Genomic DNA, 25,924 nt, shown 5'->3' on the forward strand with positions numbered 1-25,924 from the left:
TAATTTCAAACTTTAGCAGCAATCAACTGCGACAAATTCTTATTAAAATAAAGTTATTTTAGTTTAGATTCCTTCAGAATGACAGTCTGTTTCAAGTTGTACTGCATGAATAGTGTACAGCATAAGTGAATCACAGCCAATTATCTCTTTGTGTATATCGCTTGCTTCCGATGAAACTAAGAAGTTTTCTGAGAGCTTACTGATCACGAAGCTTGTTCATCTATGTAATTATATCGCTATGGTTGTTTCAGCCTTGACCCATACGGGTTAATCGGGGTGAGGAAACAATTTATATATATATATATATAAATTGTTTCCTCACCCCGATTAACCCGTATGGGTGGTAGTTTCTGCTCTAACTCGGGTCTCCTACCAGAGACCTGGGAGTTTGAGCACTCGCCTCAAGATCTTAATTGTTCTCAGTAGCGCACTTTTCTGCAACTCACCTGAGTTGATTGCTGTTGGTATTTGGGCAAGCCACTTTTTATGCGCTGGTGTTATTGTGCCCAGTGCCCCAATGACTACTGGGATTACAGTTGTTCTTACATCCCAGCATTTTTCAATCTCCATTTTTCAATTTTTCAATATATATATATATATATTCTAAGAAATGCTAATTCCTAAGAAAGACCATTCTATGCTCACAGATGGCCTAAGAATGCCAAATGGTACCATCAAAGATATAGAAGAAGTGTACAAGTACTTGGGGATTATGCAAAGCAACATCAACCACGAAACCGAGGTACGTCACAAAGCCATTACCGAATACAAGAAACGCCTTCAGCAGGTCTTACGGAGCCAGCTCAATGCCAAGAACCAAGTCATGGCAATAAATACCTACGCACTGCCAGTAATAAGATATCCAGCAGGCATAATAAAGTGGACTGAGGAAGCCATCAAAGAAACAGATATAGCAACTCGTAAACTGCTGACCATGCATGGAGCACTTCACCCAAAATCTGATACTACTAGATTGTATCTTGATAGGAAAGATGGCGGTAGGGGGCTCAAAAATGTACAGCAGACAGTGAAAGAGGAGGAGCAAAACATCAAAGCATATGCAGCCTCCATGGCCATTTCAGATAAGTTGCTAGCTAAATTTCAATCGGCTGCTCTTACAACGGACCCACGCCCTGATGATGAGGAAATTGACTGGCACACGAAACCTCTTCATGGTGCTTACCACCAACAAATATCTAAGGTTGGCGATCTTCACCAGACATATATGTGGCTGAACAAAGGAAACCTAACGGCCAATACAGAGTCGCTAATCATGGCAGCCCAGGAGCAAGTGCTTCCAACAAGGCAACTCCAAACGAAAATCTATCACACTAGAGACAATCCTAGATGCAGACTGTGCAAAGATGCACCTGAGACCATCCAACACATCATCAGTGGATGCAAGCAGCTAGCAGGAAACGCATACACTGAGCGGCATAATCATTTCGCAGGTGTTGTGTATAGAAGTCTATGTGATGAGTATGGCCTTAATAAACCACAACACTGATGGGAAGCTCCTGGTAAGGTCAATGAAAATGACCGCACTAAGATCCTCTGGGACTTCTACATCCAAACTGACAAGCATGTCCTAGCAAAGCAACCAGATATAGTGGTGGTAGACAAGGAGAACAAGAGAGCTACTATAATAGATATAGCAGTACCCAATGACTACAATATAGCCAGCAAAGAAAAAGAAAAGGTAGAGAAATATCTCCCTCTTGGAGAAGAGATTGAAAAATGCTGGAATGTAAGAACAACTGTAATCCCAGTAGTCATTGGGGCACTGGGCGCAATAACACCGGCGCATAAAATGTGGCTTGCCCAAATACCAACAACAATCAACTCAGGTGAGTTGCAGAAAAGTGCGCTATTAGGAACAGCTAAGATCTTGAGGCGAGTGCTCAAACTCCCAGGTCTCTGGTAGGAGACCCGAGTTAGAGCAGAATTTACCACCCATACGAAATATCCGGGGTGAGGCAACAATTTTTTATATATATATATATATCAGCAATTTATATTGTGGTAATCAATAGTCATATATTACAACATGTTTTCCACAAGGTACCACAGTCTATGAACCCATTCTATGAATAGCACAATTTTTATTCCATGAGCTGAAATATAATCTGCTGCATGATTGTGGGAAGAGGCGTTTAATAATAAAACTTATTGTCTGAAGAAGTGAACACTGATGTCGAGCATTTGTAACCATTTTAACTTAATTTAGTTAATCCAGTAAGTTTTAACATACTTGACATATGAACAAGCTAAAATTCAAAAAGAACCTTCTAGATTGAAGGAGGACCAAAGAAAACATAGTTGGTTGGTCAGCTCTCTTCTTGAAAGAAAGCTGGTACAGTAGACACCCCTACAATGCAAACATTTTATGTAAATTCCATTCAACATATTTACAATCATTTATATAAGGGTGTATACTGCAGCAGCTTTGTTACTTTAGGAACTAAGTTATAGGACTCTTTTGACGGATCGATATGATGTGCTAGTTTTATTGATCAGGTCTTTTGTGATAGATGATTCGTTGCATTCACTTCCTTGTGACGAATTCTGATATAGGCAACACGAACTAATCCGGTTATAATTGACATTTACTTTATTATAGCGTTTTCAGACTAAGTTCTAAGATTCTTAAAGGTTGAATTGAAACAAAATTCACATTACAGTTATTTGGTATCAAATGGTTCACCATGTATTACTCTGCTGCGTTGTAGGTGCCACATATGTGGAAATGTGATTACAAGCTCTTAAAAGCTCATGTACGAACAGTTATTCACAGCCATGACGAAAACGGTCGTAGGTTGGAATCTCTTTATTTCGATAACGTACTCAACTTGTCGTGGTTATTGTTTTGATTGAAAGGCTCATTATAAAACATCTCGTAGCACTAGTTTTCTGACATATACTCCGGGTTCTACCGGAAAGATCTTATCTAACATAAGAAACTAGCATTGCCTGATCAGGTAACCCATATTTTCCGCTAAATGGCGTGAACAGTTTCTGTAGCAATTTTTGACTATTTCAGGTGACCAACAGGCTCCTCATGTTTATCAAAGGATGATATGCACCCCCTCGAGCTAAGGTTAAAAAATTAAACTGATTTTTAGGTTATGTTTTGAGACATCAGTTCTCAAAGTGACAGCATTACAATGATAATGAAATAGACGCGCAAGAACAATCAGCATGGTTTTATTGAATGCGTGAAGTATATTTGTGAAAATATTTCGACGAATAAGGTTGCAAGAAAGTGTAAACAGAAACCATCTCTCACAACTACATCACATTTTAGCCGTTTTGGAAAGAGAAACCAAACTACGGCGGTCTCGTGTGGCTGCAATTTTCTGTTCGTTTTTTAGCTTTTAAGATCTTGTAATGGCCTTTTCACATATTTTGCACCTACAACACAACAGAGTAAAACATGGTGAATCTTTTGATACCAAATAACTGTAATGCAAATTTTGTTTCAAGTCAAAATTTAAGGTTACTCTACATAACATGATAAATGACAACATCATAACTTTTCTCATGTATTCACTTTGAACTCACTTTGAGTTCTTGCTTCTGTTCTGTCTGACTCTTGAGATTTTCTTTAGAGAAAATAAAGGCTTCTCACTTTAGGAAAGCTTTACTGTTCTGAAGAGTACCTTGCCTGAGCTATTATGTTCTCATACATATAGAAAAAATGCTTATTGTTTTGTGTAACTGAGTTTTTTGGAACTATTTTTTCTAGCATTGGAGAGGAATACTGTTTCATGCAGTCTATTACTACTAGTTTTGGCCATGTCACATAGTTGTCAAATGTAAACAGGCACTCAAAATAGTATGTCAAATGTTCAAATGTGCTTATGAAAGTCTGCCAATAGAGAACAGATACTCCAGAAGGTCTGTTAAATGTAAGCAGTACTCTACAAGATCTGTCAAATGTAAGCTGGTTCCCAAAAAAGGTCTATTAACTGTAAGCAGGTGTTCAACATAGACTGTCGCAAGATGGCCTACAACGTACAAGAAGTTTTCTAGTGATTTTTTGCGTGTCAAATAATTAGACTTCAGTCGAACATTCCTGCTGACCTCAGTATTTCCTGAAAGGTCAGAGGAACTAGACATAATGAACTACTATTGGATTTTGTCATGAAATGGCTGCAGATGACAAATGCGTGTCATTGGATTAGAATATATTAGTCTATCTGCACTAAACAAAAAGGTCACGGATATTTCCTGCTGCTCATAATAAACACAACTCGATCCCTTGTTGTGCACAGTGCAGAGGCCCATTATCGTACTCATTTCTCTGGTAGGCCTATACCCTGATAATGTGAGTATTCTTTCCACCTCAATCATGCACATAAAATTTAGTATTTGGGGTGAATAACTAGGTGTTTGAGCTGTAACTTATCAAACAGTTGAGTTTTCCAGCAACTAGAAGGATATTCAGTACTGCGCCTACGCTCATGGCACAGTCTGGTTTTGCTCGCAGTAGACTCTAAGGCTAAAGCAATGATATACAGCCACCCAAGGATAGCCGACGGCTCTCATATGGGCGGGGTTTAATGATGGAGCTCTGTTAGGATGAACCCGAACACGGCACCCGAACAAACAAATATGCTGAATAAAGCCTTGTAAATTTACAAATATTATGAACTATAGTGGTTATTTTACTTATCTGTTGAATTAATGTTGTTGTCAAATAAATATGGTATTCTAATATTGTCACCATTATGATCAGTCAGTTGCCATTCGCAAGCATTTGTGATATTAATAGTCACAATCGTAAAATAGCCCAAATTTGGTTTTGTATTTAGATTTTGAGTATGAAAACTACACTGCACAGCTTTGCCTACTGTCCCATTTTATTGGCCAGGTAAAACAATGTGAAAATGATGAAAGACTTTTTCATTTTATATTAGGGGTGGCAAAATATTAATCAAAAACTAGAAAAAAAGGCCGTTGTTCGAGTAATTTCGGGTAAATTATATTCAACTTTAAGCATATACTACGACTTTACCAATTTTAAAATTGCTAAAAGTAGCTAATTTGAAATGTTTTATTTTGCATGGATCCATTATTTTGATTCGGTATCACCCCTACATTGTAGAAATTCAAGGTTTGCTATTGTGAGTCGCAGGGTCTACTGACTGAATGAGCTAATGAAACGATAACAGCGAGTAGTGTTTTCCAAAACCTAACAAGGCAACACGACCGCCCGGCGAGAGTTGTGTTTGCTCCGAAGTCCAGGCTAGCACAATCCTGACAGAGCTCCATCATTAAACCCTGCCCTTACGATAGCCGTTTGCTATCCTTGGGGGGCTGTATATCATTTTGCTCACAGTAGACTCTAAGGCTAAAGTTAATGCTTTAAAAATGTTTATAGAATCATCATTTACATTCGACTATATTTAGCTTGAGGTCATTAAAAAGTAACATACAGCCAGGCTTCAAACTAATAGGCATGTCTTTATGCTACTAAATACAGTAGGCTGTACTGTTTCCCTCTAAGCCTCACTCTACAACCTTGACAAGTATCTGACACTTTTTGCAGGTTCCCTTTTATCTATCAACACACATGCTTACAGAAGTTCACTTAATCTTACTAAACTAGGTAGATAGTGAAGCTACTTACCTGATTGAATGCCAGCGGCAGGCAGCCATAACCACTCCCAACCTACTGCTACTAGCACTAAGCGCATGACAGCACTAGGCAGATGCCCATGTTTACGCACAATTGTGTTATTAATAGACCGCTTTGTTAGCTGCTTATATTCCATTCTTTGAAGTGTACATGCATATAAAAGCATTTTTACACATCACTACTGCTTTCAGTATTAGCAAAACTCAATCGCCCGTTCATCCATCATCTTTGATCTAGTCAGTGCAACGTTCTGACATTTATGACAAAACAGCACGGCAAGCTAGGTTCCATATTACTCGATGCGTTCGTAGAATATTATATTTTAAATAGGTTAATGTTGAAATACTCTAAGCATTTCGTAGTGTTGTAAAAAGTTCATGGATGAGAGTGTCTGCTAAAACTTGTCATACATATTATGTAAGGTAAAAAGGGAGTGGTTTGCTCTTCATGAATAGTAGCAAACTTGGTGAGCGTAGAGGACAATAGAGCAAGCGCATGATAGAGAAAGAGCATTACACTCTGTGGCAGCATTGGCAGCATCAATTAGAAGCAGCAATGACAGCAATGATTCCAGAGTTTGTTATTTCCTAGAGCGTGTTCATTATGGCTCGCTTAGCCCTAAACAAGATAGGATAACTTCTGCATTATTTATGATATACTAGTTCCCTGGCAGTCTCGAGTCCCAAGAGGTTGTCAAGTGTAATAACTGTACGTACAACAATTCTGCAGTGCTATAGTAAGTGGATGGCTAGCGCAGTTGTCAGCGTGTCACTCTACAATGCTGAAAGTCTAGACTCTAGAGATCAAATCATATTCAATTTGATCTCTTTTCTCTATTTCCATCCGTGGTTTCGGATTGACTTGGCTTTTATCATAGTAAATATTGTTGGCCTGTTTTTCTATCTATTCATTTTCCTGAAAAGCCTAAACCGTTGTTAAAGATGCAGTCAACCTTAATTTTTTATTCTTTCTACATGTGAACTTCTTGACAAGGCTTACATTTTTGACATACATACAAGGTAAGGTTTTAGCAACTACTTGTCTCATCATTTGATGTAATTTTTAGAATACGACATAATAAATTTTTAAAACATTATCATTTGGTAAGAGAAAAACTAGTAAAAATGAAATGCCAAATGGAAGTCTATATAAATTTAATTAAACTATATTTATTATGAGTTAAAGTACGCTGTGTTGTGTACAGTATTTCAAATGGAAGTATTCCCACTTTACCATTAAACCTAAGTGCTGTTGAGCTTACACTTCTGTTCTAAGGTGAAGTAACAATGAAATCAGTTTTTTGTTCATTGTAAATTTATTCATTTAGTTTGACATAAAAACTTGGTTGTAAACATTTTTAATGTGCTGTACTTCTTTTAGTGCTATATGTTTACTGGCTTTTATACAGTTTCATAAAATGCATTTTCTTGGATGTTTTATGCAAAAACATGAGCAATTTGTGGATTCTAATCTACAGCGTTTTTGTGATGGTCTGCAATTAAGTGTTCGTTTTTGAGCTTTTAAAAGCTTGTAATCACATTTCCACATATTTTGCACCTACAACACAGCATAGTAAGACATGGTGAACCTTTTGATACCAAATAACTGTAATGTGAATTTTGTTGCAAGTCAACCTTTAAGGAGCAACAATCCAAATTTTAGTGTAAGTCGGGACTTACCATGTAAATAACTCTATACTCTTATTAATATCTTGTTTCACTTCCATGAAGCTGACCTTTTTCTTCTTTGATGCATTACTATTAGAAGAATCTGCCTGGCACTTTGAGCCATAATGAAAGGCAAAATTTAAAAAAAATCGATTAGCCAAGAAAGCGAGAACATACACAACCAAAAGGAATTTTTTACGAAGTATTACCATTAGAAGAAATTTAAAAATGATGAAGCTTTAAAAAACCAAACAAACATGAGAGCGAGAACCAGGAGGCAGAACCAAGATGGCGCATCACTAAAACTGAGTGACACACAGATGCAGTCTTTCTCTACCACAAGCGCAACCGAGTGTATTCATCCCTTGTGCACTAGATACTAATTCACTACTATTGTTAGTGACACTTACTTATACTTATTTATATTTACCTATAGTTATACTTACTTCGTAAGCAATGATAAAATGGGGGTATGTTAAATGTTATTTTGGATATGCTTGTGGGGCTGGTTTGTAACTTGTTAACAGGTAAGTCAAAATTGTCGCAACCCAAATGCATGCAGTATGTTATTGTATTATCATTAATAGTTTAGTATTTGTATATCTGTATATTTCTCAAAGTTGGTCGTATGTGTATCCGTAGGTTTGATTGTCCAGCTGTAGATTTTAAAATCTTGGAATAAAGATTCCATACTGAAGAAGATTTGATCTCGCCAGACCAATGCCCTACCCACTAGACTACAAAGATTGAATTGCTAGCTTGCCAATATAAGTCATTATATGAGAGCAAACACCCAAAGACTTTGCGTATGACGCGGGTCATAGCATAACATCATGAGAAGCTGTTCGCTCACATTTTTAAACTTGCTAATAGCAAGACTCTCACTACTTCGCATTGTTTATAAGACAAAACACTTTTCTAATGATATGTAGTTTGAAAGTTAGAATGGGAAATGTTGTTATATGTTAAATACAAATCAATTTTCTGTCAAAAGACTTTTCTATTACCCGGGCAACGCCGGGTAGCGCAGCTAGCATTTATACAAATGCACTGCGGAGTTACTATGATATGCATATATAGATATTGGCAATAAGGTACTTCCTGTTTGCTTCCAACTCATTGTTCTACCACAGTTTATATTCTATATTTGATATCTAAGACAGTTGGTTATGTAAGGCTGTGAATCACTACAAATACTAGCAATATTGTTAGTACAAGTAGGAATTCAGTACATTGTAATATTTTCCTCATCTCAAATAGTGGTTTCTGACAGACGGACAAACATGGCTCTTATTATAGTAAAGGTTATCAGATATATATTATAGCCTAATTCTCTTCAGGAAATCACTTTTCTTACAGTATTAGCACTTGATAAAAAAGAGATTTGAATCCGTTAACATTTTGTAAATTTATCACCACAAGTTATGAAAAGAGAAAACAACATCAGGATTTTTTGCGAACTTTCAGCTCACTAGGCTGGTCTAGACGACAGGGTGTATATAGGAGCCAGTGCATAATCAAACTGACCAATAAAACTATGTCATGAACATATTGAGCAAGGCAATACAACTCTCAGTTAAGTCTTGACTTTATTAATACACTGCTAGTATGATTGGTTGTCTCCAAATGCATTATGGGTAAAACAAAGGAGTGTAAGAAATGCTTTATTACAACCAAATGTATATGTGTTATTGAGTAAACTCACTACTGCTGTGTTAAATGAAATGTTTTCACCATTATAGAGAGAAGCATTTTCTAGTAAAATTACAATTTTGAACAATCTAAAGCTATAAGAAGTTGATTTCCTTCAGCTCTTTCTGCAGACTGTCATAGGCTTCTGGGGTGAGGTCCACTAGTGGTGGCCGTACGGGGCCCACCTCTACCCCTTTCATGCGCACCAAAGCCTTAGAGACCGCTATATCATTACCTATCAAACATCCCAAAGTCCAAAAAGTAGCATATGAAGTCATTTGTTGGATTTGCCTTTTCAATAAAAAAGAGATAAAATATCACCTCTGAACAAAAGCTTTTTAGATAGGTTTAAGATTACAGCTTAAATGCCGTCATTTCCTATAGATAATTTGAGTAACACCAGTAATACTGACTGCTTGCATTGGTGAAGAATCAAAATTTAACAGAGAGACTACATGTACTGAAAGAGTATAGATGAATTATGAGAACAGATGTACTCAGGGCATAGATGTTCTCAGAGCTACTAAGAGCATAGATGCACTCAGAGCATAGATATACTCATAACGTAGCTATACTACGAAAATCAATGTACTCACAGCATAGATGTACTCCAAGCATAAATGTACTCAGAGAATAGATAAACTCAAAGCATAGATATACCTAGAGCGTAGCTGGGCTATGAGGATAAATGTACTCACAACATAGATGTACTCACATCATAGATGTGCTCATAGCATAGATGCACTAAGAGCATAGAGGTACTCAAAGCATAGATGTATTCAGAACATAGATGTATTCAGAGCATATATGTACACAGAGAATAGATATACTCAGAGCATAGATGTACTCTCATATGATGTCAAAGGGACAAATGCGAACTGTGATTCCTAGTGAGAGTGATTATTACTACTCCAGTTGAACATTAATATGATGACATGGCAAACTTGAACCTGCCCACTACTTGAAAAAATGTTCGCGTTGCTCATTTAACCTAAGTTCACTTTCGAAATCGTAATACAATACAATAATATAATACAATACAATAATATAATACAATACAATAATATAATACAATACAATAATATAATACAATACAATAAAAGTATTGATAGCATTGGCAAGGGCTGTCAGTAGCCTCGGCTCGAGTGAAGAAGTTTTGTTGATAAATAAGTTTTTGTGATGTGATTGTTAGTTTTTAGTTGTTTACTAGCTAGCAAGAGATGACTTGAAACAGGTGCCTACCGTACTTTTCGTACTATTAGCCGCCACTTTTTTCTGATGATTTGAGCCATGTAGCTTATATAAGGGTGCAGCTATTCTGTGGCTTTTTCTTTGACCGCTAGGGCGCATTAACCATAATCTACTGGTTAGTGCTCCTTCAGCGATGAAAGAAAAACGAAACAATGCCTAACGATACTGTTCCGTTAGGCACTAGGTTAAAAAGGGCCGGTTAATACGAAACAGTGCCGTTAGACACTGTTCCGTTTTAAACAGCAAAGTTGCTGCTGTGTTAAAAAGCGCCGTCCTGAGTTCTGCGGCCTATACAAAGGTGCGGCCTATGTATTGTTTTATTATCGGTTTTTTGAAAATAAAGCAGATGCGGCTTATAGAGGTGCGGTTTATAGTCCGAAAAGTACGGTATCTAAGATGCTCATTAAAATATTCAGAAGATAGAGAAACTCAATCAGTTGTAAATTGAGAAACCAGCGGCAGCGATCACTTCAAGTCTTGACAATTTTGGTTCAACTAATAAAGAGCTCTGATTGTAACAATGGCTCACATTCGGCAGAGCAATATTAGATTTAAGTGTTCTTACTTATGGTAAAATGATAGAGCACACAACTCCCCATGAGGCAGCAGAAGGCAACAGAAACGCTGACTCACCATACTTCCTTTTGATTATACCAACTTTCTGCGCAAACCTCTGGCTTTCTCTGGCAGCAGCCATGTCACCAGCAAGAAAAGCAGTTCTTGTGGCACGGTGAGTTGTGCCCATTAGGGATTGGCCAATGGTGACCTTTGCACCCAACGCCAACCATGGCAAAAATTCCTGCAACCAATCAAAGTATAATAATTTACGTATTTTGTTAAAGGTTTGTTCATTTCATCAAGACAAGAAGGTAAAATCACCAATTGCAAAGCAAATAGATGGATGTTGGTATTGTAATCCAAGTGGTTCAAGAGATGCTGCCACCCAGTTTTACCTCATCCACTGCTCCGACAGCAATTTTGTATCGACCATTTTCAGATTCCATCATTCCAGCCTCATAGTTTCCCATTTCTCGACAGCTGTACTTTATACCAGAGAAGGACCCTATGGCTGCCTTGCACTGTCGCATCACTTCCCCCGTGTCAACTGGCAATAAGTAGAGCAATCGTTTAGAAGGCAAACAGAAGTTGGCTATATTAGACAAAACAAGAGAATATTTTAGGTCTAAGGTATGAAAGTATGAGATTCTGCTGTAAGCAAAGATGACGATGACGTATTCATGAATTGAAGAATTGGGAATTGTCTCCTTCAGCTAGTCAAACAGTTGTAACAACAGAATTTTTGCAATGTAATGACCTCTAAGAGGCAGCAGATACTTTTTGGCTACTATAATATAACCAGATAGCTGATATAATATAACCAGATAGCTGCTATAATACATGTATAACCAGATAGTTGCTATAATGTAAACAGATAGCTGCTATAATATAACCAGATAGCTGCTATAATATAAACAGAGAAGTTGCTATAATATAACCAGATAGTTACTAGAATATAAATAGATAGCTGCTATTATATAAACAGATAGTTGCTATAATATAAACAGATAGCTGCTATTATATAAACAGATAGCTGCTATAATATAGCCAGATAGCTGCTATAATATAAACAAATAGCTACTATAATACAAACAGATAACTGCCATAATATAATCCGATAACTGCTATAATACAACCAGATAGCTGCCATTATCAGCTCCAAACAAAAAGCTTTACAAAGGGAATCATTTTGGCTAAAGTAACAAATAACCACTTACAGATAACTCCAGTCAGGACGTTGATGTCATAGTAAAAGAACGGCGTCTCAGGAATCTGGTCAGCAACCACTTTTAGATAGTTGACAAGGGTTGGGATGTTTGATGGCTTAAAGAGCATAGGGCACATGACAGCGACAGCATCTACTTTTACCTGCAAAAAAGTGTCAGCAATTATTTTAGTGGGTTTGAAAATTACAGACTTTCAGTTTAGCCTGTGCTCTATTGGTGTTTCATTCTTTAGTTTGCCTTATTTTTTAAAAATGTTTTCTAAGTAAGGCTTCTAACAGTTCTCCTTAGGTAGTACCATTATTCCCTTGTAGCCTGTTTCCCCTTGAGATGGTTTTAAAGTCTGCATTATGGCAGACTTTAGCTCGCTTTTTAACTTCCTGGCAAAACTCTACTCAAAATTGACTTGACAAAAACTTTTTCAACATAAGACGGAAAAGTCAAGCAGATATTTGACTATTCAAATAGTTGTCGCTTAATACTAAAAGCAATTTCCAGAATACATATTGAAAAGTTTCTCAAAATTTCATAGTTTTCAGAGCCTATATAGAGAATTAAAAGGATTATTAGGAAAACCCCAAAATAATACAAATTATATGAATTAGAACAAATTGAATTTCATCTAGTATAAATTAAGTATTCGCATCAACATCGTTACTTACAGAGATCACCTGGTCTCCACATGAGTTCACGCTTCTTACAAGGAAAGATAATTACTAAAGCCATTTTTACTGATTACTTCTCTGTTAATATATTTTGAACATAGACCTTTACATCTTACTCTAAAGCAACTCGGTTGCTATTTCTAATTATCTTCAAAATTTATTACGAAATCATTGGGAGTTGTCTGCGATGGAATTAATTAAATGAATAACAGTTTACTGTTAAGCGAATATTTAGCAACTTCAACATTTAAAACGGGTTATTGAACACAGTTATGCTACTTATACGCATATGCATTATATTATATATACACTATATTATATATACATTATATATAATATAATGTATACTATATATAACATTTACCTGAATGCTCGGCGTTGCCCAGGTAATGAAAAAGTCTTTGAATAGAAAATCTATTGTTATTTAACAAATAACAACTGTTACCATTTTAAATTTTGAATTTCATATCATGAAAAAAGTGTTTTGTGCAGTTCAAGTAAATTTAAAAATAAATAAAACAGCTGTAAAGGTGTTTAAATGTGAAATAATTAGCAAGTAATAGCTAGATAGTTTGTTTTGCTACAAAAATTGCCATGAAAAATGATTAGATGCTGATAAAATTATTATGAACTGAAAAAAACAAAACAAAAATCATGAATATGTTTACTTAATAATAACAATCTGTGCATAGAAGTTTGTGTATAAAAAAGTTTATTGTTGCAGCAGAAGATATCTATCAAACCTTTGAATACGACAGTACTGGTACCTCTCGATACAAATCGATATTATTTTCTCGGGGCAAAAATAAAAATGAGATAGCAGACTATTTTGTCGGATGCTTTGTCTAACTGAACGGAGAAAGAATGTAGATGTAATTCCTATTCAAGATAATACAGCAGTCCACGTATAAAATGTAGATGTAATTCCTATTCAAGATAATACAGCAGTCCACGTACAAAAGTTTTAAATTTAATAGTTCTTAGTGGTTGCCAGAAGGAAGAACCGGAAATTGGAGCTGGTAATAGTAAATTTGAAATTGAAACTTCACATTTGAAAATTAAGAATTAAAATAAAAGGTAATTAATTTTGAAATGTTTTTTTAAAAAATTTCAAAAGTAAAACAAACGCAAAAGGTGATATTAATTGAAATAAAAAGTGCATCCCTGCATGGCAATAAAGATATCATATATAAACTAGCTACACTGTTGAGAACAGCTTAGCCTTGTGGTTAGGTGGGCGCGTTTGCAAACTCTGTGAGTTCAACTCCAGGACAAAGCGCATTTTTCATTTTTGAAACTTTATAGCTGTAACTGGGCAGATGAAAATATTGAGATTTACACATTGATTGTACTATATATACATTACTTTATCTATACATTATAATGCATATGCTTTACAAATACATTATGTTATATGTATAATATGTAAGCATTACATTATATATACAGTATATTTACTCAGAGTTAAAATAATAAGCAGAGGATATTTAAATCTTCAAACACTGGTAAATCAGAAATAGGTAAACACAAAGTATCGTCTGCATAACTCACCGAGGCAGCGTGTTTTGCCAAATCTATAGCGTCTCGGACAGATCCGCTGCCACAATGTGCGATGATAGTCTTAAACCTGTAATAAAAACATTTCCTGTTTGTATGCAGTCAAATTCTTTTACACCTCTTGTCATTGAGTACAAACCAAGTTGCCTTTACTCACCTCAAGCATGGGTACACATTGGTTTTACCAGATGTATAATATTTAGCAAGGACTCTATACTATATATATACTATATAATATGCTCTGAACGTAAAAGGTACATACAGAGCAAGTTGAAGCGCATCTTTAGTAAACCAGAGAAAGCCTTACCGAGTGGCATTTAGTGAAGGCAAACATTTACAATGGAATAAGATTTCACAATAATATGAGAGGATAACTCTCAATATACTAGGAGTTAAAATAGCTTTAGTAAAAACGGATTTCAGTTAATAGTTTCCTAATTTCTCCGTCTGCGGGAACGAGATTCAATCGCTTCTTATACAAAAAATACAGTGTGTTTTCGGTCTATAAACTATAAACTAATAAAACTTAGTGTGTTCGTTGTTGCAAAAAAATTATATTTATAATTCTTTATATAATAAGAGCCGTCTGTCTATGTAAGCCCATAGCGAGTGGTTGGACAAAAGATTGTGCTTGAATGTTGTCAAACCTCGAACCCAAACATTCAAATGTTGTGAGTTCGTTACAAGATTTGAACCGACAACATACAGCGGGGCCATCTGGGACACTACCACCTATACCAGTCATCCACCTTCTAGGTTTTATCATTACTAGTACTTCCGTGCGCCGAGAGATCATCATGAGTAGTAATTATCAGCACAAGTATTCTGTAATACAGCAAGGTGGATAGTGTGCCTGCTAAACCCAATATCTGAATTTGCTGAATTTGATTAATGTCTGATGCATTTTTTCGAACAGGAGGACACGGCACACCCGACTATCTCCATCGGCGCACTGGACTGCAAGGGTACCAGTCTTTACTATAATAAGTGCAGTGTTCGTCTGTCCGTCTGTCTATCTGAAGCCATGCTAAGTGTTAGCAGAAAAAAATTTGCCTCACAAAATAATTGAATCTAGGGTGTCAGATTTCAAGACAACCACACCACCACTACACCAATCTGTCATCTTACCACTTCAAAAGATAATTATAAAAATACTAGTTACTTATAATGATCTCTCACAGTGCACAAGACTGGCAAAAGTACTTTATTAATAACTACAACATAATTTCTATTCTGAAACAGCAAGTCAATGGCAGGTCACCTCAAATCTACCAAATCTGATGAGTCAGTACGGAGTCTTTGCTCTAACAAACATGAATTACTTACCTTATCAAAAACAAACTGTCACAGACCACTCTACCCTATGTGTAGCATATCAGAGATTACCCATAACTGCCTCCCTGACTAATGCTCCGCTAGTACAAGAGAGAAAGAAAGGGAGGTCTTACCTGCCTTCCTTTACTTTCATCCATTGCTCTAAGGCTGCCTTTCTCTCAGCTACTGTCATGCTCATTCCTTCTCCCAGAGTTCCATTCACTAAATAGATAGACAGCATATTGTCAACCGAAATACAGCAAATGTTGGTATGCTTTTGACAACACATTAAGGACAAAATAAAGCTGTGGCATCATGTCAAAGGCTGTAGTACGCAGTGACGAAACCTGCAGTAATATTTTTAGAATGTTAAAAATGTAGTAATTAGAGCACTGGTCAGCCTGTCATATAAGAAACCTGTTCCATAATGCCATGGTTCATAGAACAGACAAATGAAACCTGTTTCTACTTGTCAAGAGCTGCAACATGAAGTAGTGAAACCTGTTTTATGTTGTCAAAAGATGAAGCGCAAAGTAATTCTTGCGGCAAAAACACCTGCTATGAAGTGTCAAAGACTGTAAAACCCAGATATGCCACTACATGTATATAAAGTATTTAACTTTGTATCACAATACTGATAAAGTGTACGATTGGCTCAGGATACCCAAGAAAATATATCATTGACTGGTGAATTGTATAAGTGTATCAATAACTGGCTGTATGGTTAGGTAATGGAACTCACGAAAGTATATTATTGATTGACAAAATTCCTGAGAGTGTATGATTAACTAATATAACTAATAAAAGTATATCATTGGCTAATGAAAACAGTAACTTTACCTTGAGTCAATCTATGTAGATATTCCAAGTGCAAGTTATCATGCCGTTGAATTACTCATTAAATGGTGTCTCTTTTAAATTGACCTTTTAAAAAACCTTAAATAATCAAAGAGAAGCAAGCAAAGCAAGCGACATACTTGAATGATGCCTCCTAGACTGTGTACCTAACATATAACACTCTACATAATCAGGTTTTGTGAAGAGGCTTACCAAATAGACTGTCAATTCCTGTGCTGGTCATCTGATTAGCATATGCCTCAAATCCAGCCAGGTTCAGATCACTGCAATCAAAAACTCACAGATTGGTTATACTTCAGTGAGAAAAACCACCTGAGGCTTTTGTGTGGTGTTGTGCTTTTTGATGACATCATTTTGCTGCCTACGTTTCACCTCTTATTTTTTGTGATGTTAACAATTTTAGTCTTTTACAGCTTCACACCGAAATAAAGGAATCATTTTGGTGTAGAACAAAAAATAGAAATTATCCTAAATAATGTTATATATTATTATTGTAATGTATGAATTTAATTAAACTTGGAACATATTTTAGTGTGTATACAAGCTCTGCATTCATTCCTGTTCTCACATCTCCAAAACTTCACCGAAGGCGTCTTTCTTGCTATTCTTGTTAGACACAAGCAAATATCCATTATGAAAGCATTTTTGGTTTATCTCTTCCACTCTACATTGTTTTTTCCTTATTTGTTGATGATGGTGCCGAAAAGCGCTAGACCAAAATGGCATCCAACCTTTAGGTACCAAAATCCAGTCGAGCAAAATAACTTGGAGCCCAACAGTTGGTGCAAAAAATCGCAACAAAGACACATTTCCAAATTAATCCATTCCATTTTTTGATCGAGGTTGACAGACTGAGCTGGTGTAACACGTGAACAATTGTAGCTGAAAGCTCTTCCTAACACCACCGATGGTCCTCAAAACTCTGACCTACTGATCAGAGTTCAGTGCCCAAACCACTCAATCATGAGCCACTCTAATCAATGTGTTATAAAACTTGAACAGGGAGTTCCGCTGTGTAAGAAGAAACTCACTTGAAGACCAACCTAAGACCATTTTGTGACCACAGAATTGAAAACTAAAAGACCAGACATATTAGTATAAGTAACTACAAATATAGAGGCAGAAAGTATGAGTCATTCATGGGTAAGGAGATACACTCTCGTTAGATGAGAGCAAGTAGGCCAACAGCCAACCAATTAGTGAACAAATTTTCCAGTCACGCGACTTTATTATAATTCATGTTGTTTTGTATTTAGTCAATCACAACTTTTACTAGATTCATCTAATCATGTAGTCTCTAAGATGTGTGATTGAAAGATTTTAGCTAATGGTTAAGCACCTTGCTTGAGGTGATGACCGTGTGACATCAATGATATACAGCCCCCCCCCTTATATATCTGTATATCAGGGGCTGTATATCATTGGTGACATGAAGTCAATGAGTAGATGTTTACTTGCACCCAATCTGATGGATTTTATGTTGCAAGCCATTCACCTTTCTATGAAAATGAAACAAATCATTTAGTTAACAGTAAAAAGAGTGAAGTTTCTGCCAAAATGGGGATAGCCGAGTAGTAAAAAACAACTCTATAGTAGTGACACAGTAGTTGTTTCCACCTGTAGCAAAAAGGAAACAACTCACCCGTTGGTAAGGAATGGAGTGGCTGGAGCAGCCATGATGCAATCATCATCCAGCACGAGTGTATCACAGACCTGAGAAATAAAAATGATCATATCTTTAAAAAATTGTTAATAATTATTTTGAGCATTGCTATTTGCAAGCCTGTTTTTTCATATTTTGACAACATATATCTTAACCTTCCTCGCATTCAAAATATTCCTTGTTAAGATTTTAAAAGAGCCTTGTAAATCTTTTTATGATATCAAATAAAAACCATTCACTATTGTTTTCATTAGTCCTTATCAGTTATCTGCCCAATTTGTAGACAACTCCAATATTAACCATAATTATTGTCCTTTCTGCGCACATGTCAGGTTCCTCTGATAAAAGTTGATTATGATTCTATATAATAGAAGGATAATCAGTTCTTGATTACTAATAATCAAAAATAATAATCAATAATCAATCACTTGTTGGTAATTTTATTATCATTCTATATAATAAAATGATATATAATAGAGCGATATCACTTTATAATAAACACACAGCTTGAAACAAGAATAACACAGAAAATTTAATACAGAAAACTAACAGCTGCTGGTTCACAAGCAGCAAAAACTCAGCTCTTCTGACCACTACTGAATGAGATTATTGAAACTTTCAAACAAGTTTTACAAACACCAACTAAAAACCCCTCAGCCCAGTGAGTGGCCTTATAAGGTTGTCATAAGGAAAGTGAGGAAATTTGGCGAAGTAAACTGTAGCTAGCAGCAGCAATAATAACTGTAATTTCTCTTACAGAAATGAACCCTGAGACTATACAGTTCACATCGTCTACACATGAGATGTAATTAAGAGAGAGTAGTTAATTAGAGAGAATAGAACAACAATGTATCAAATAGTTCAAATAGACCAAACTGGATGTTTGTGTTATAAAAAAGCGTACAACATTTTGTGATCGCACTCATTGCGATCATTAGGTTGATTGTATATTATCGATAAGCTTATTAAGGAGTTGCAGTGAGACATTTGTAACTGTTTCTATGGGTATTTGAACTATCAGCTTCTGTACTGACTGCATGTGCATGAGCCTCCCAAAATAGGAGGCTTTTGGGAGAGTTTTGAATTCTGTTTAATACAGTTACAATCAGGGTTGGCAAAAATATCGATATTTTTAAAAATATCATATCACTGATATATATCATGATATTTATTGATATTTTTGATATTTATGATATTTATTGACATTTATGATATTTTTGAAACAAGTGACATCTTTAAAAAAATTTGAAGCTAGGTTGAACTTGTATGGTGTTTACATTGTGATTGGTGTATTTTATAGGTTGAATTGGATCAGTCAGCAATGTTTAATACCAAAAACTTGATTTATTGTAAGCCTAGTATAATAATAATATTTATAAATATGAAAATGTTCATCAAACATTGGATTGAAAATCATGACATGAATGCAAAGTGCCATCAAAATAGTGCAAATAGTAAATACACACTATGATAGTCCATGCATGTTCTAATAGCCTACTCTTGTCTAGTTTAGGTATTTGTAAACAAACACCAGCTTGCCAGCCTTCACCACACCGAGAAAATTTCTAAACTTGCTGTGAACCAGTCCACATGATGAAAACACACACTTAACACTAGCAGTCAGAGTTTATCATCACATTTATCTATAGATTTTACACTGAGCCAGAATCCTTTGAAGCTATTCATTGAAAGATTTTTACAGAAAATGGTGAGATACTCTGTCATCAATCGACAATTATGTTTCTGGGTGTCAGATTGTTCAATTCAAAATCATGGATTATGAAGTTCAAAGGGTTTTCAGCAGGCTGGTTTCCCAATAAGGCAATGAAATATAACAGTTTAACATGAGATGAGATAATCAAGTTAGAGAAATGGTACTGGGATGAAGGAATACATTTTAGATCTGAAAAACTCTTCTCAGCTCAAACACTAATTTATTGGTCTAGCCAATGTAACTGCTTTGGTCTGGTTGTCTTTGCTCGTCTATGTTGGGTAAGCCTAATAGGCCCCTATGCAAGTATTTGATGATTTCAGGTGGTTTTTAGCATTTTAGACAAATCAATAGTTGTAAGATGAAAACGGAATGCTAAAACGAATATTTTTCAAAAATATGAAAAATATCGACTTTTTTACCCAAAAATATCATATCTATCGAAGATATATATCGATGATATATATCAAGTGATATATATCAAACCAACCCTGGTTATAATAAAATGACATTTTTGTGCATTTCAATAAGTCTGCCTAATAAAATACCAAATTTAGTTTTCATCAAAATGTTATGTGCAAAAATTGGAAAATATTGAATAATAATATAGATGTTTTATAATAATTATAATAATATAATATGTTTTTGTATCTAAGCATAAATGTATGCCTCTATAGATGCAAAGTCTCAAAGTTTATTTTTAACCCTCCTGTTACACTTAAAGCAAACAGCACTTGCTCGTGAGTGTCAAAAAGTCCACAGAATGTAGATTCTTACAGACAGCGCATGCTTGAGCTGGTCAGGTCTACAGCCCGCGCATTCTAACAAACAGCACTTGTTTGAGCTTGTCAGAAGGTCCACAGCCCATACATTCTAACAAACAGCATATGCTTGTGAGTGTCAGAAAGTCTACAGCCTGTACATTCTAACAACTAGCACTTGCTTGTGAGTGTCACAAAGTCAATTGGTGTTAATTGATGTGTTCAACTGCGGTTCATACCTGCAATTACCAATTCAAAACAACAAATAATATTTTGTTTAAAACTGTCCGAGTAACATTTGAAAACATTGCTGTTATATTATGTTATTGTATTATTTATATTTATTTAACACATCTTTAAGGCCTGAAGAAAAAAACATCTGAAAATAGCAATTCTCTCAAAATGTTTCATATTTGGCTGTGTATAACAAACAGCAAAATTATCAATATTTTGTTGTTATATCTCTGAGCATTTATGACTGCTGAATCAGCAAAAACTCCAATGTCTTTCCTCACATTAAAGCAATTTACTCAATTTAAATCAACGAATGTATATACCAGGCTAGTTCAGAATGGCTGCTTTGATATTATCTGTGCTTTGAACATATAAATCTTTTGCGCAAATACTATAATTAATAATTGATTCTCCATTTTATAAACTAAGAAGGTATTAACAGCTGTCAGCCAATTGAAAAGCAAAATACAATCTTACCTTGGCCATAATCAATTTGGAGAGTATCTTGTCGCCGATGTTGATCGCTCCTTCTCTTTAAGCAGTATGATAGAATCAAGTAAACATCTCAACGACCTTAGCCTCTGTTCCAGTAAACACATTAAAGTCACAGTCTATATCCACAAGTTTGGCGCAGCCTAGGCTAAAAGGACATGTGTCAAAGGTCAACCATCAAACATCTTATCTCTGAACCACAAGATCTGTGAGTAAACAAACAGCTACAGCCGGGATGCTTACCATTTGCACCAGAGATAAAGAGTTCCATCCTTGAAGAGTTTACAATAACAATGCGAATTTAGTTTTGAGGAGTTGCCCCACACTTTTGGTGATCTTTACTATCCTAAGAGCCGCGTTCGTCTGTCCGACCTCTTACGTTGAGCGTCAGTAAAGAAGATTGCATTGTCCAGTCATTGAACTCTGATATTCCAGTTTGCAACCAGGCATACTACTAAATGAGTCATTTAACTGCCTTGCCTAACTGAAAAATAATTGTACACATACTTATTACACACGATTATCTCCCACAGTGCATGAGACTGCCAGGGTGCTAGTGGTTCCAGCAGCAGTTCTACTTCAGGACATGAACTTTTGTCATTGTAAGAGAGACAAGCTATACATAATTTGTCTTAGTTTATTTGTTTGTTTCTTTTCTCTAGAAACTTAATTCTAATAAAACAATGTTTGAAATTTATATATATAGTTTTTTATACTCCTCCAAACTTAAAAAACAAAAATAATTTGGAGTTTTCACCTGTAAGGGGTGGCAAGGCCAAAAAAGACGGTTTAAAACGAAATTGAAGTGAAAGCGATTTTGTAACAAGATGGCGAAAAAGATCTTGGCTAATATAGGATTTTCAGCTATAGCACTTTGTTTAGACATGGTTGTTTTAATTAACCAATTGAACTAATCAGCCACCATTAACAACCTCAGAATAATTGTGCCATCTCCCTTAGGTAGATTACCTATTTCAGATGTTTCAAGGTGCTTCTAGAAGTTTTTTGAAGAGTATTACATGAAAAAATCTTACTTTGTCAACTTCATTTAGTTTTTCATTGAATTATTGATTGTACATTAGAAGATATTATAGAATATGGTGCAACTGATGACTAAAATTGAAAAGGAAACCACACGCAGATTTCATTTCATAGAAGTGACCCAAGCAACACTGAGCTTTGCTACCATTTTCCATTAATTGAGTTGATTTTAGATAAATTACAAGTTGCCAACAAGATAACACGCTATCTTCAAAAAGAGCAAAGTGAAAAGTGCAAATAGATGAGCCTCAAGTTGATATGGTATAGAACACATGCCAATTCTCACCATTAGTATAGATAACATCACAGCTCATCCTACAACAAGACAATAGGCTCGTCTAGTACTACTTTCTGAATAGCCTGTGTTACTAGCAGTTTTGTTGTTCAAAATCGAGGGTTATATAATTTAATATACGGTATAAAATTTATTATACAATTTAAATTGATGAGCTTATTGTCTACAAAAATTAGGTTCTCTCTCAGCCTACATTTATAGATGGCTAGATTTCCCTTTAATCTTGTAAGATACATACAATTTTGTTGAACTAGTATAAACAGTGGTAGGCCTATTTCCTAACAATATATAGGGTGGCCTGCCAATACTTTAGTAATAATTTGGCTAGATAACTGGCTATTTTCCTAGGATATGCTGAATATTAACATGGCACCTGCAGGTTCCTATTTCTGTCCACTGAATACCTTTTTAGTCTGAAACATCAAGTTGCACACAAGTTCAAGTTCTGCAGATTAATAAGTATTTAAAATAGTGGAATTCCTTTCTTCGTCTTGTTGTTTTTACTAGTAGCTGGCAGTCCTGTGCACCGTGAGAGATCGTCGTGTGTAATAACTATACATACAATCATTCTGTGATACAGCAAGGTGGATGAGTGGCACATATGGTAGCATGAGCTGGGAATCTAAATATTCAGGTTCAATACCTGTGAGGTGAAAGCTGTTTTCCTAACACTTTTAACATAGTCTCGGACGAACGGACGCAATATTTATTATGGCAAAGATTATCTGGTATATTTAACAGCTAAATGTTTTTTCTTAAAGGTTGACTTGAAACAAAATTCACATTACAGTTATTTGGTATCAAAAGATTCACCATGTCTTACTCTGTTGTGTTGTAAGTGCCAAATATGTGGAAATGTGATTACAAGCTCTTAAAAGCTCAAAAACGAAAAGCCGCCGTAGATTGGAATCTCTTTATTTCGATGAAGTAACTACGAAATTTGGTTATCGTCTTGCCACGTATGTTCTCACATGAAATGAAAGGCCAATACAAAGCGCAATATAAAACTTATCGTAGCACTAGTTTATGACAAACACTTCGGGTTCTACCGAAGACCCCATATCAAATATAGATGCTCGCTACTTTACAGTTTTGTTTCGGCCTGGTCTAATCGGCAAGTCCTAATCTGATCATGTGACCCAATACTTCGCAAATAATTTCTGCAGCACTTTTCGATTATTACAAGTGACCAACAGGGGAGTCATGATTATCAGACAATGATATGTACTCCTTCAAGCTAAGGCTAAAAAATTAAACGAATTTTTACGGTAAGTTATAAGATATCACAGCTAAGAGTGACAACATTACGATGACGATTAAATAGACGCATAAGAACAATAGACATAGTTTTATTGAATGCGTGAAGTATATTTGTGAAAATATTTCGACAAATAAGGTTGCAAGAAAGTGTAAACAGAAACCATCTCTCACAACTACATCACATTTGAGCCGTTTTGGAAAGGGAATCCAAACTACGGCTGTCTCGTGTGGCTGCGATTTTCTGTTCGTTTTTGAGCTTTTAAGAGCTTGTAATCACCTTTCCACATATTTTACACCTACAACACAACAGAGTAAGACATGGTGAATCTTTTCATATCAAATAACGGTAATGTGAATTTTGTTGCAAGTCAACCTTTAATAGAGTGCATATAAGTCTCCGTAGTTCCAAGTCAACAATGTTAACAAAAAGTGAAGTAAATGATGAGTAAATGTATCGATCAGGGTCAAGGTCATTTGCATGAGCAAGACAAAAAGGTTTTACATCATCTTTTCATATCTTAAAATTATAGAATTATTTTGTATTTTTATAAGAGAAAATTTTCAATTTAAACAAGGTTGACAAAAAGTGTATAAAATAAATTGTCCATTGAGGAACTCTATTTTATTAAAAACAAATAGGTAGCAAACACCATGGCTATTGACAACAAACATGAGATGGTCTATTTTGATTGGTCAATGGCCGATGGTCTATTTTTATTGGATAATATGATGCCAATAAGTAGTTAGCCATGTAAGCAAATGCTCATAGATTCATATCAAATTAAGAGCAGACAAAAAAGCAAACGTCATTCAAAGCTCAAATCAAGGTTGCACAAATCAAGGTTGCACAAATCAAGGTTGCACAAATCAAGGTTGCACAAATCAGGGTTGCACAAATCAAGGTTGCACAAATCAAGGTTGCACAAATCAAGGTTGCACAAATCAAGGTTGCACAAATCAAGGTTGCACAAATCAAGGTTGCACAAATCAAGGTTGCACAAATCAAGGTTGCACAAATCAGGGTTGCACAAATCAAGGTTGCACAAATCAAGGTTGATGAAGATGAATTGATTCTTATTATTGGCTGATGGGAATTCTCACGATTTACTGCTTTCGAACTAATATATTCAGAAGCGAAATAATGGTTTTGATGCAGAGCTGTGCATACTCTAGTAGATAACTAGGCAGTTTGCTAAGGTTCCAATCAGCTGGTAAACTTCGCGAAATCTGTACTGACAGCTGACAAAAATTTTGCCAAAAAAATTGATCAAACTGCAAATTGAACTTGTTCAATCATAGTAGCCAATTATATCAGTTAATTTTGGCAGCCGACTACACTAAACAATTTGGATGGTCTATCGTCGTGGACCAGGAGTGCAGTTTCAGTTTCTCACACAGAAAAAACTCGGTTTCTTTTTAGAACTATCAATAGGAATTCTACAGTATTTAATACCAAATTGGAATAATAAATACATTTTCATGCCTTAAGTCTGTCGGCAATAGAGATTGGTCAGAGTGTATGCTAGTGACACAAGCTTGCCAGATGAAACTGCCAAAATCAGATACCATATTATTGGTTGATTTACATTTAACTTTTAAGGGAATGCATCTCACCCGCAATATCTATGTCTATGTAGATAACTCCATTGCTATATTCATTTACTCTTCACATGGAATTTAGTTTTTGTATTACAATTTACACAGTATCCCACATTGATTATCTCGGTATACTTCGAGTTGTTTATTGTTATTGTATGCTTTAAAGCTGAGAAATGAATTGACCGAAGTCAGTGTATTTCTAGCAGGTCTGATGTTTGGTCTTTTTGACCTGTATATCAACAACTTTGTATGTCAACATTTTGACAGCACATAGGGCAAAGACACAAATTTAATTACGATGTAGTAACTGCGATATGGATGTGATATTAATTATATAATTTATTATTGTTTTTGCCTATTTTATGTTGTTACAGTCTTATCATTTTTGCCTCCTCACGCTATATTTTTCCTCTCTCAAAGACTCGCTTTGCGCAGATGCTCA

At 35.5% G+C, this 25,924-nt stretch overlaps 2 protein-coding genes across 3 annotated transcripts in view; both read right to left on the bottom strand.

Annotated features, from left to right (window-relative positions):
* LOC137398460 (uncharacterized) overlaps window positions 1-5,692 on the bottom strand; it is a 30,796-nt gene extending 25,104 nt beyond the window's left edge. For both annotated transcript variants that reach the window (XM_068084574.1, XM_068084573.1), the window contains exon 1: window positions 5,633-5,692. In XM_068084574.1, the coding sequence (XP_067940675.1) occupies window positions 5,633-5,661 (29 nt within the window). In that variant the 5' untranslated portion in view covers window positions 5,662-5,692. The remainder of the gene's footprint in view (window positions 1-5,632) is intronic.
* A 3,176-nt stretch (window positions 5,693-8,868) lies between these two features.
* Window positions 8,869-21,337, bottom strand: LOC137398461 (N-acetylneuraminate lyase B-like). Its single transcript, XM_068084575.1, has 9 exons — window positions 21,273-21,337; window positions 18,069-18,139; window positions 16,619-16,689; window positions 15,703-15,790; window positions 14,249-14,324; window positions 12,027-12,177; window positions 11,205-11,356; window positions 10,885-11,050; window positions 8,869-9,235 (listed from the first exon to the last, which is right to left on the bottom strand). The coding sequence occupies exons 1-9, from the start codon at window positions 21,279-21,281 to the stop codon at window positions 9,096-9,098; spliced, it is 924 nt and encodes a 307-aa protein (XP_067940676.1). The 5' UTR covers window positions 21,282-21,337; the 3' UTR covers window positions 8,869-9,095.
* Between the last annotated feature and the right edge of the window lie 4,587 nt (window positions 21,338-25,924).

Source organism: Watersipora subatra, chromosome 6 (genome assembly GCF_963576615.1).
Source record: "Watersipora subatra chromosome 6, tzWatSuba1.1, whole genome shotgun sequence".
NCBI lineage: Eukaryota > Metazoa > Bryozoa > Gymnolaemata > Cheilostomatida > Watersiporidae > Watersipora > Watersipora subatra.

What these genes read in the sequence shown, in the direction of transcription:
- LOC137398461 (XM_068084575.1), bottom strand. An exon ending in AGGAATTGACAGTCTATTTG is followed by an intron (nt 15,791 to 16,618) that starts GTAAGCCTCTTC and finishes CTATCTATTTAG; the next exon opens with TGAATGGAACTCTGGGAGAA. An exon ending in TGGCAAAACACGCTGCCTCG is followed by an intron (nt 12,178 to 14,248) that starts GTGAGTTATGCA and finishes ACTTTTTTGCAG; the next exon opens with GTAAAAGTAGATGCTGTCGC.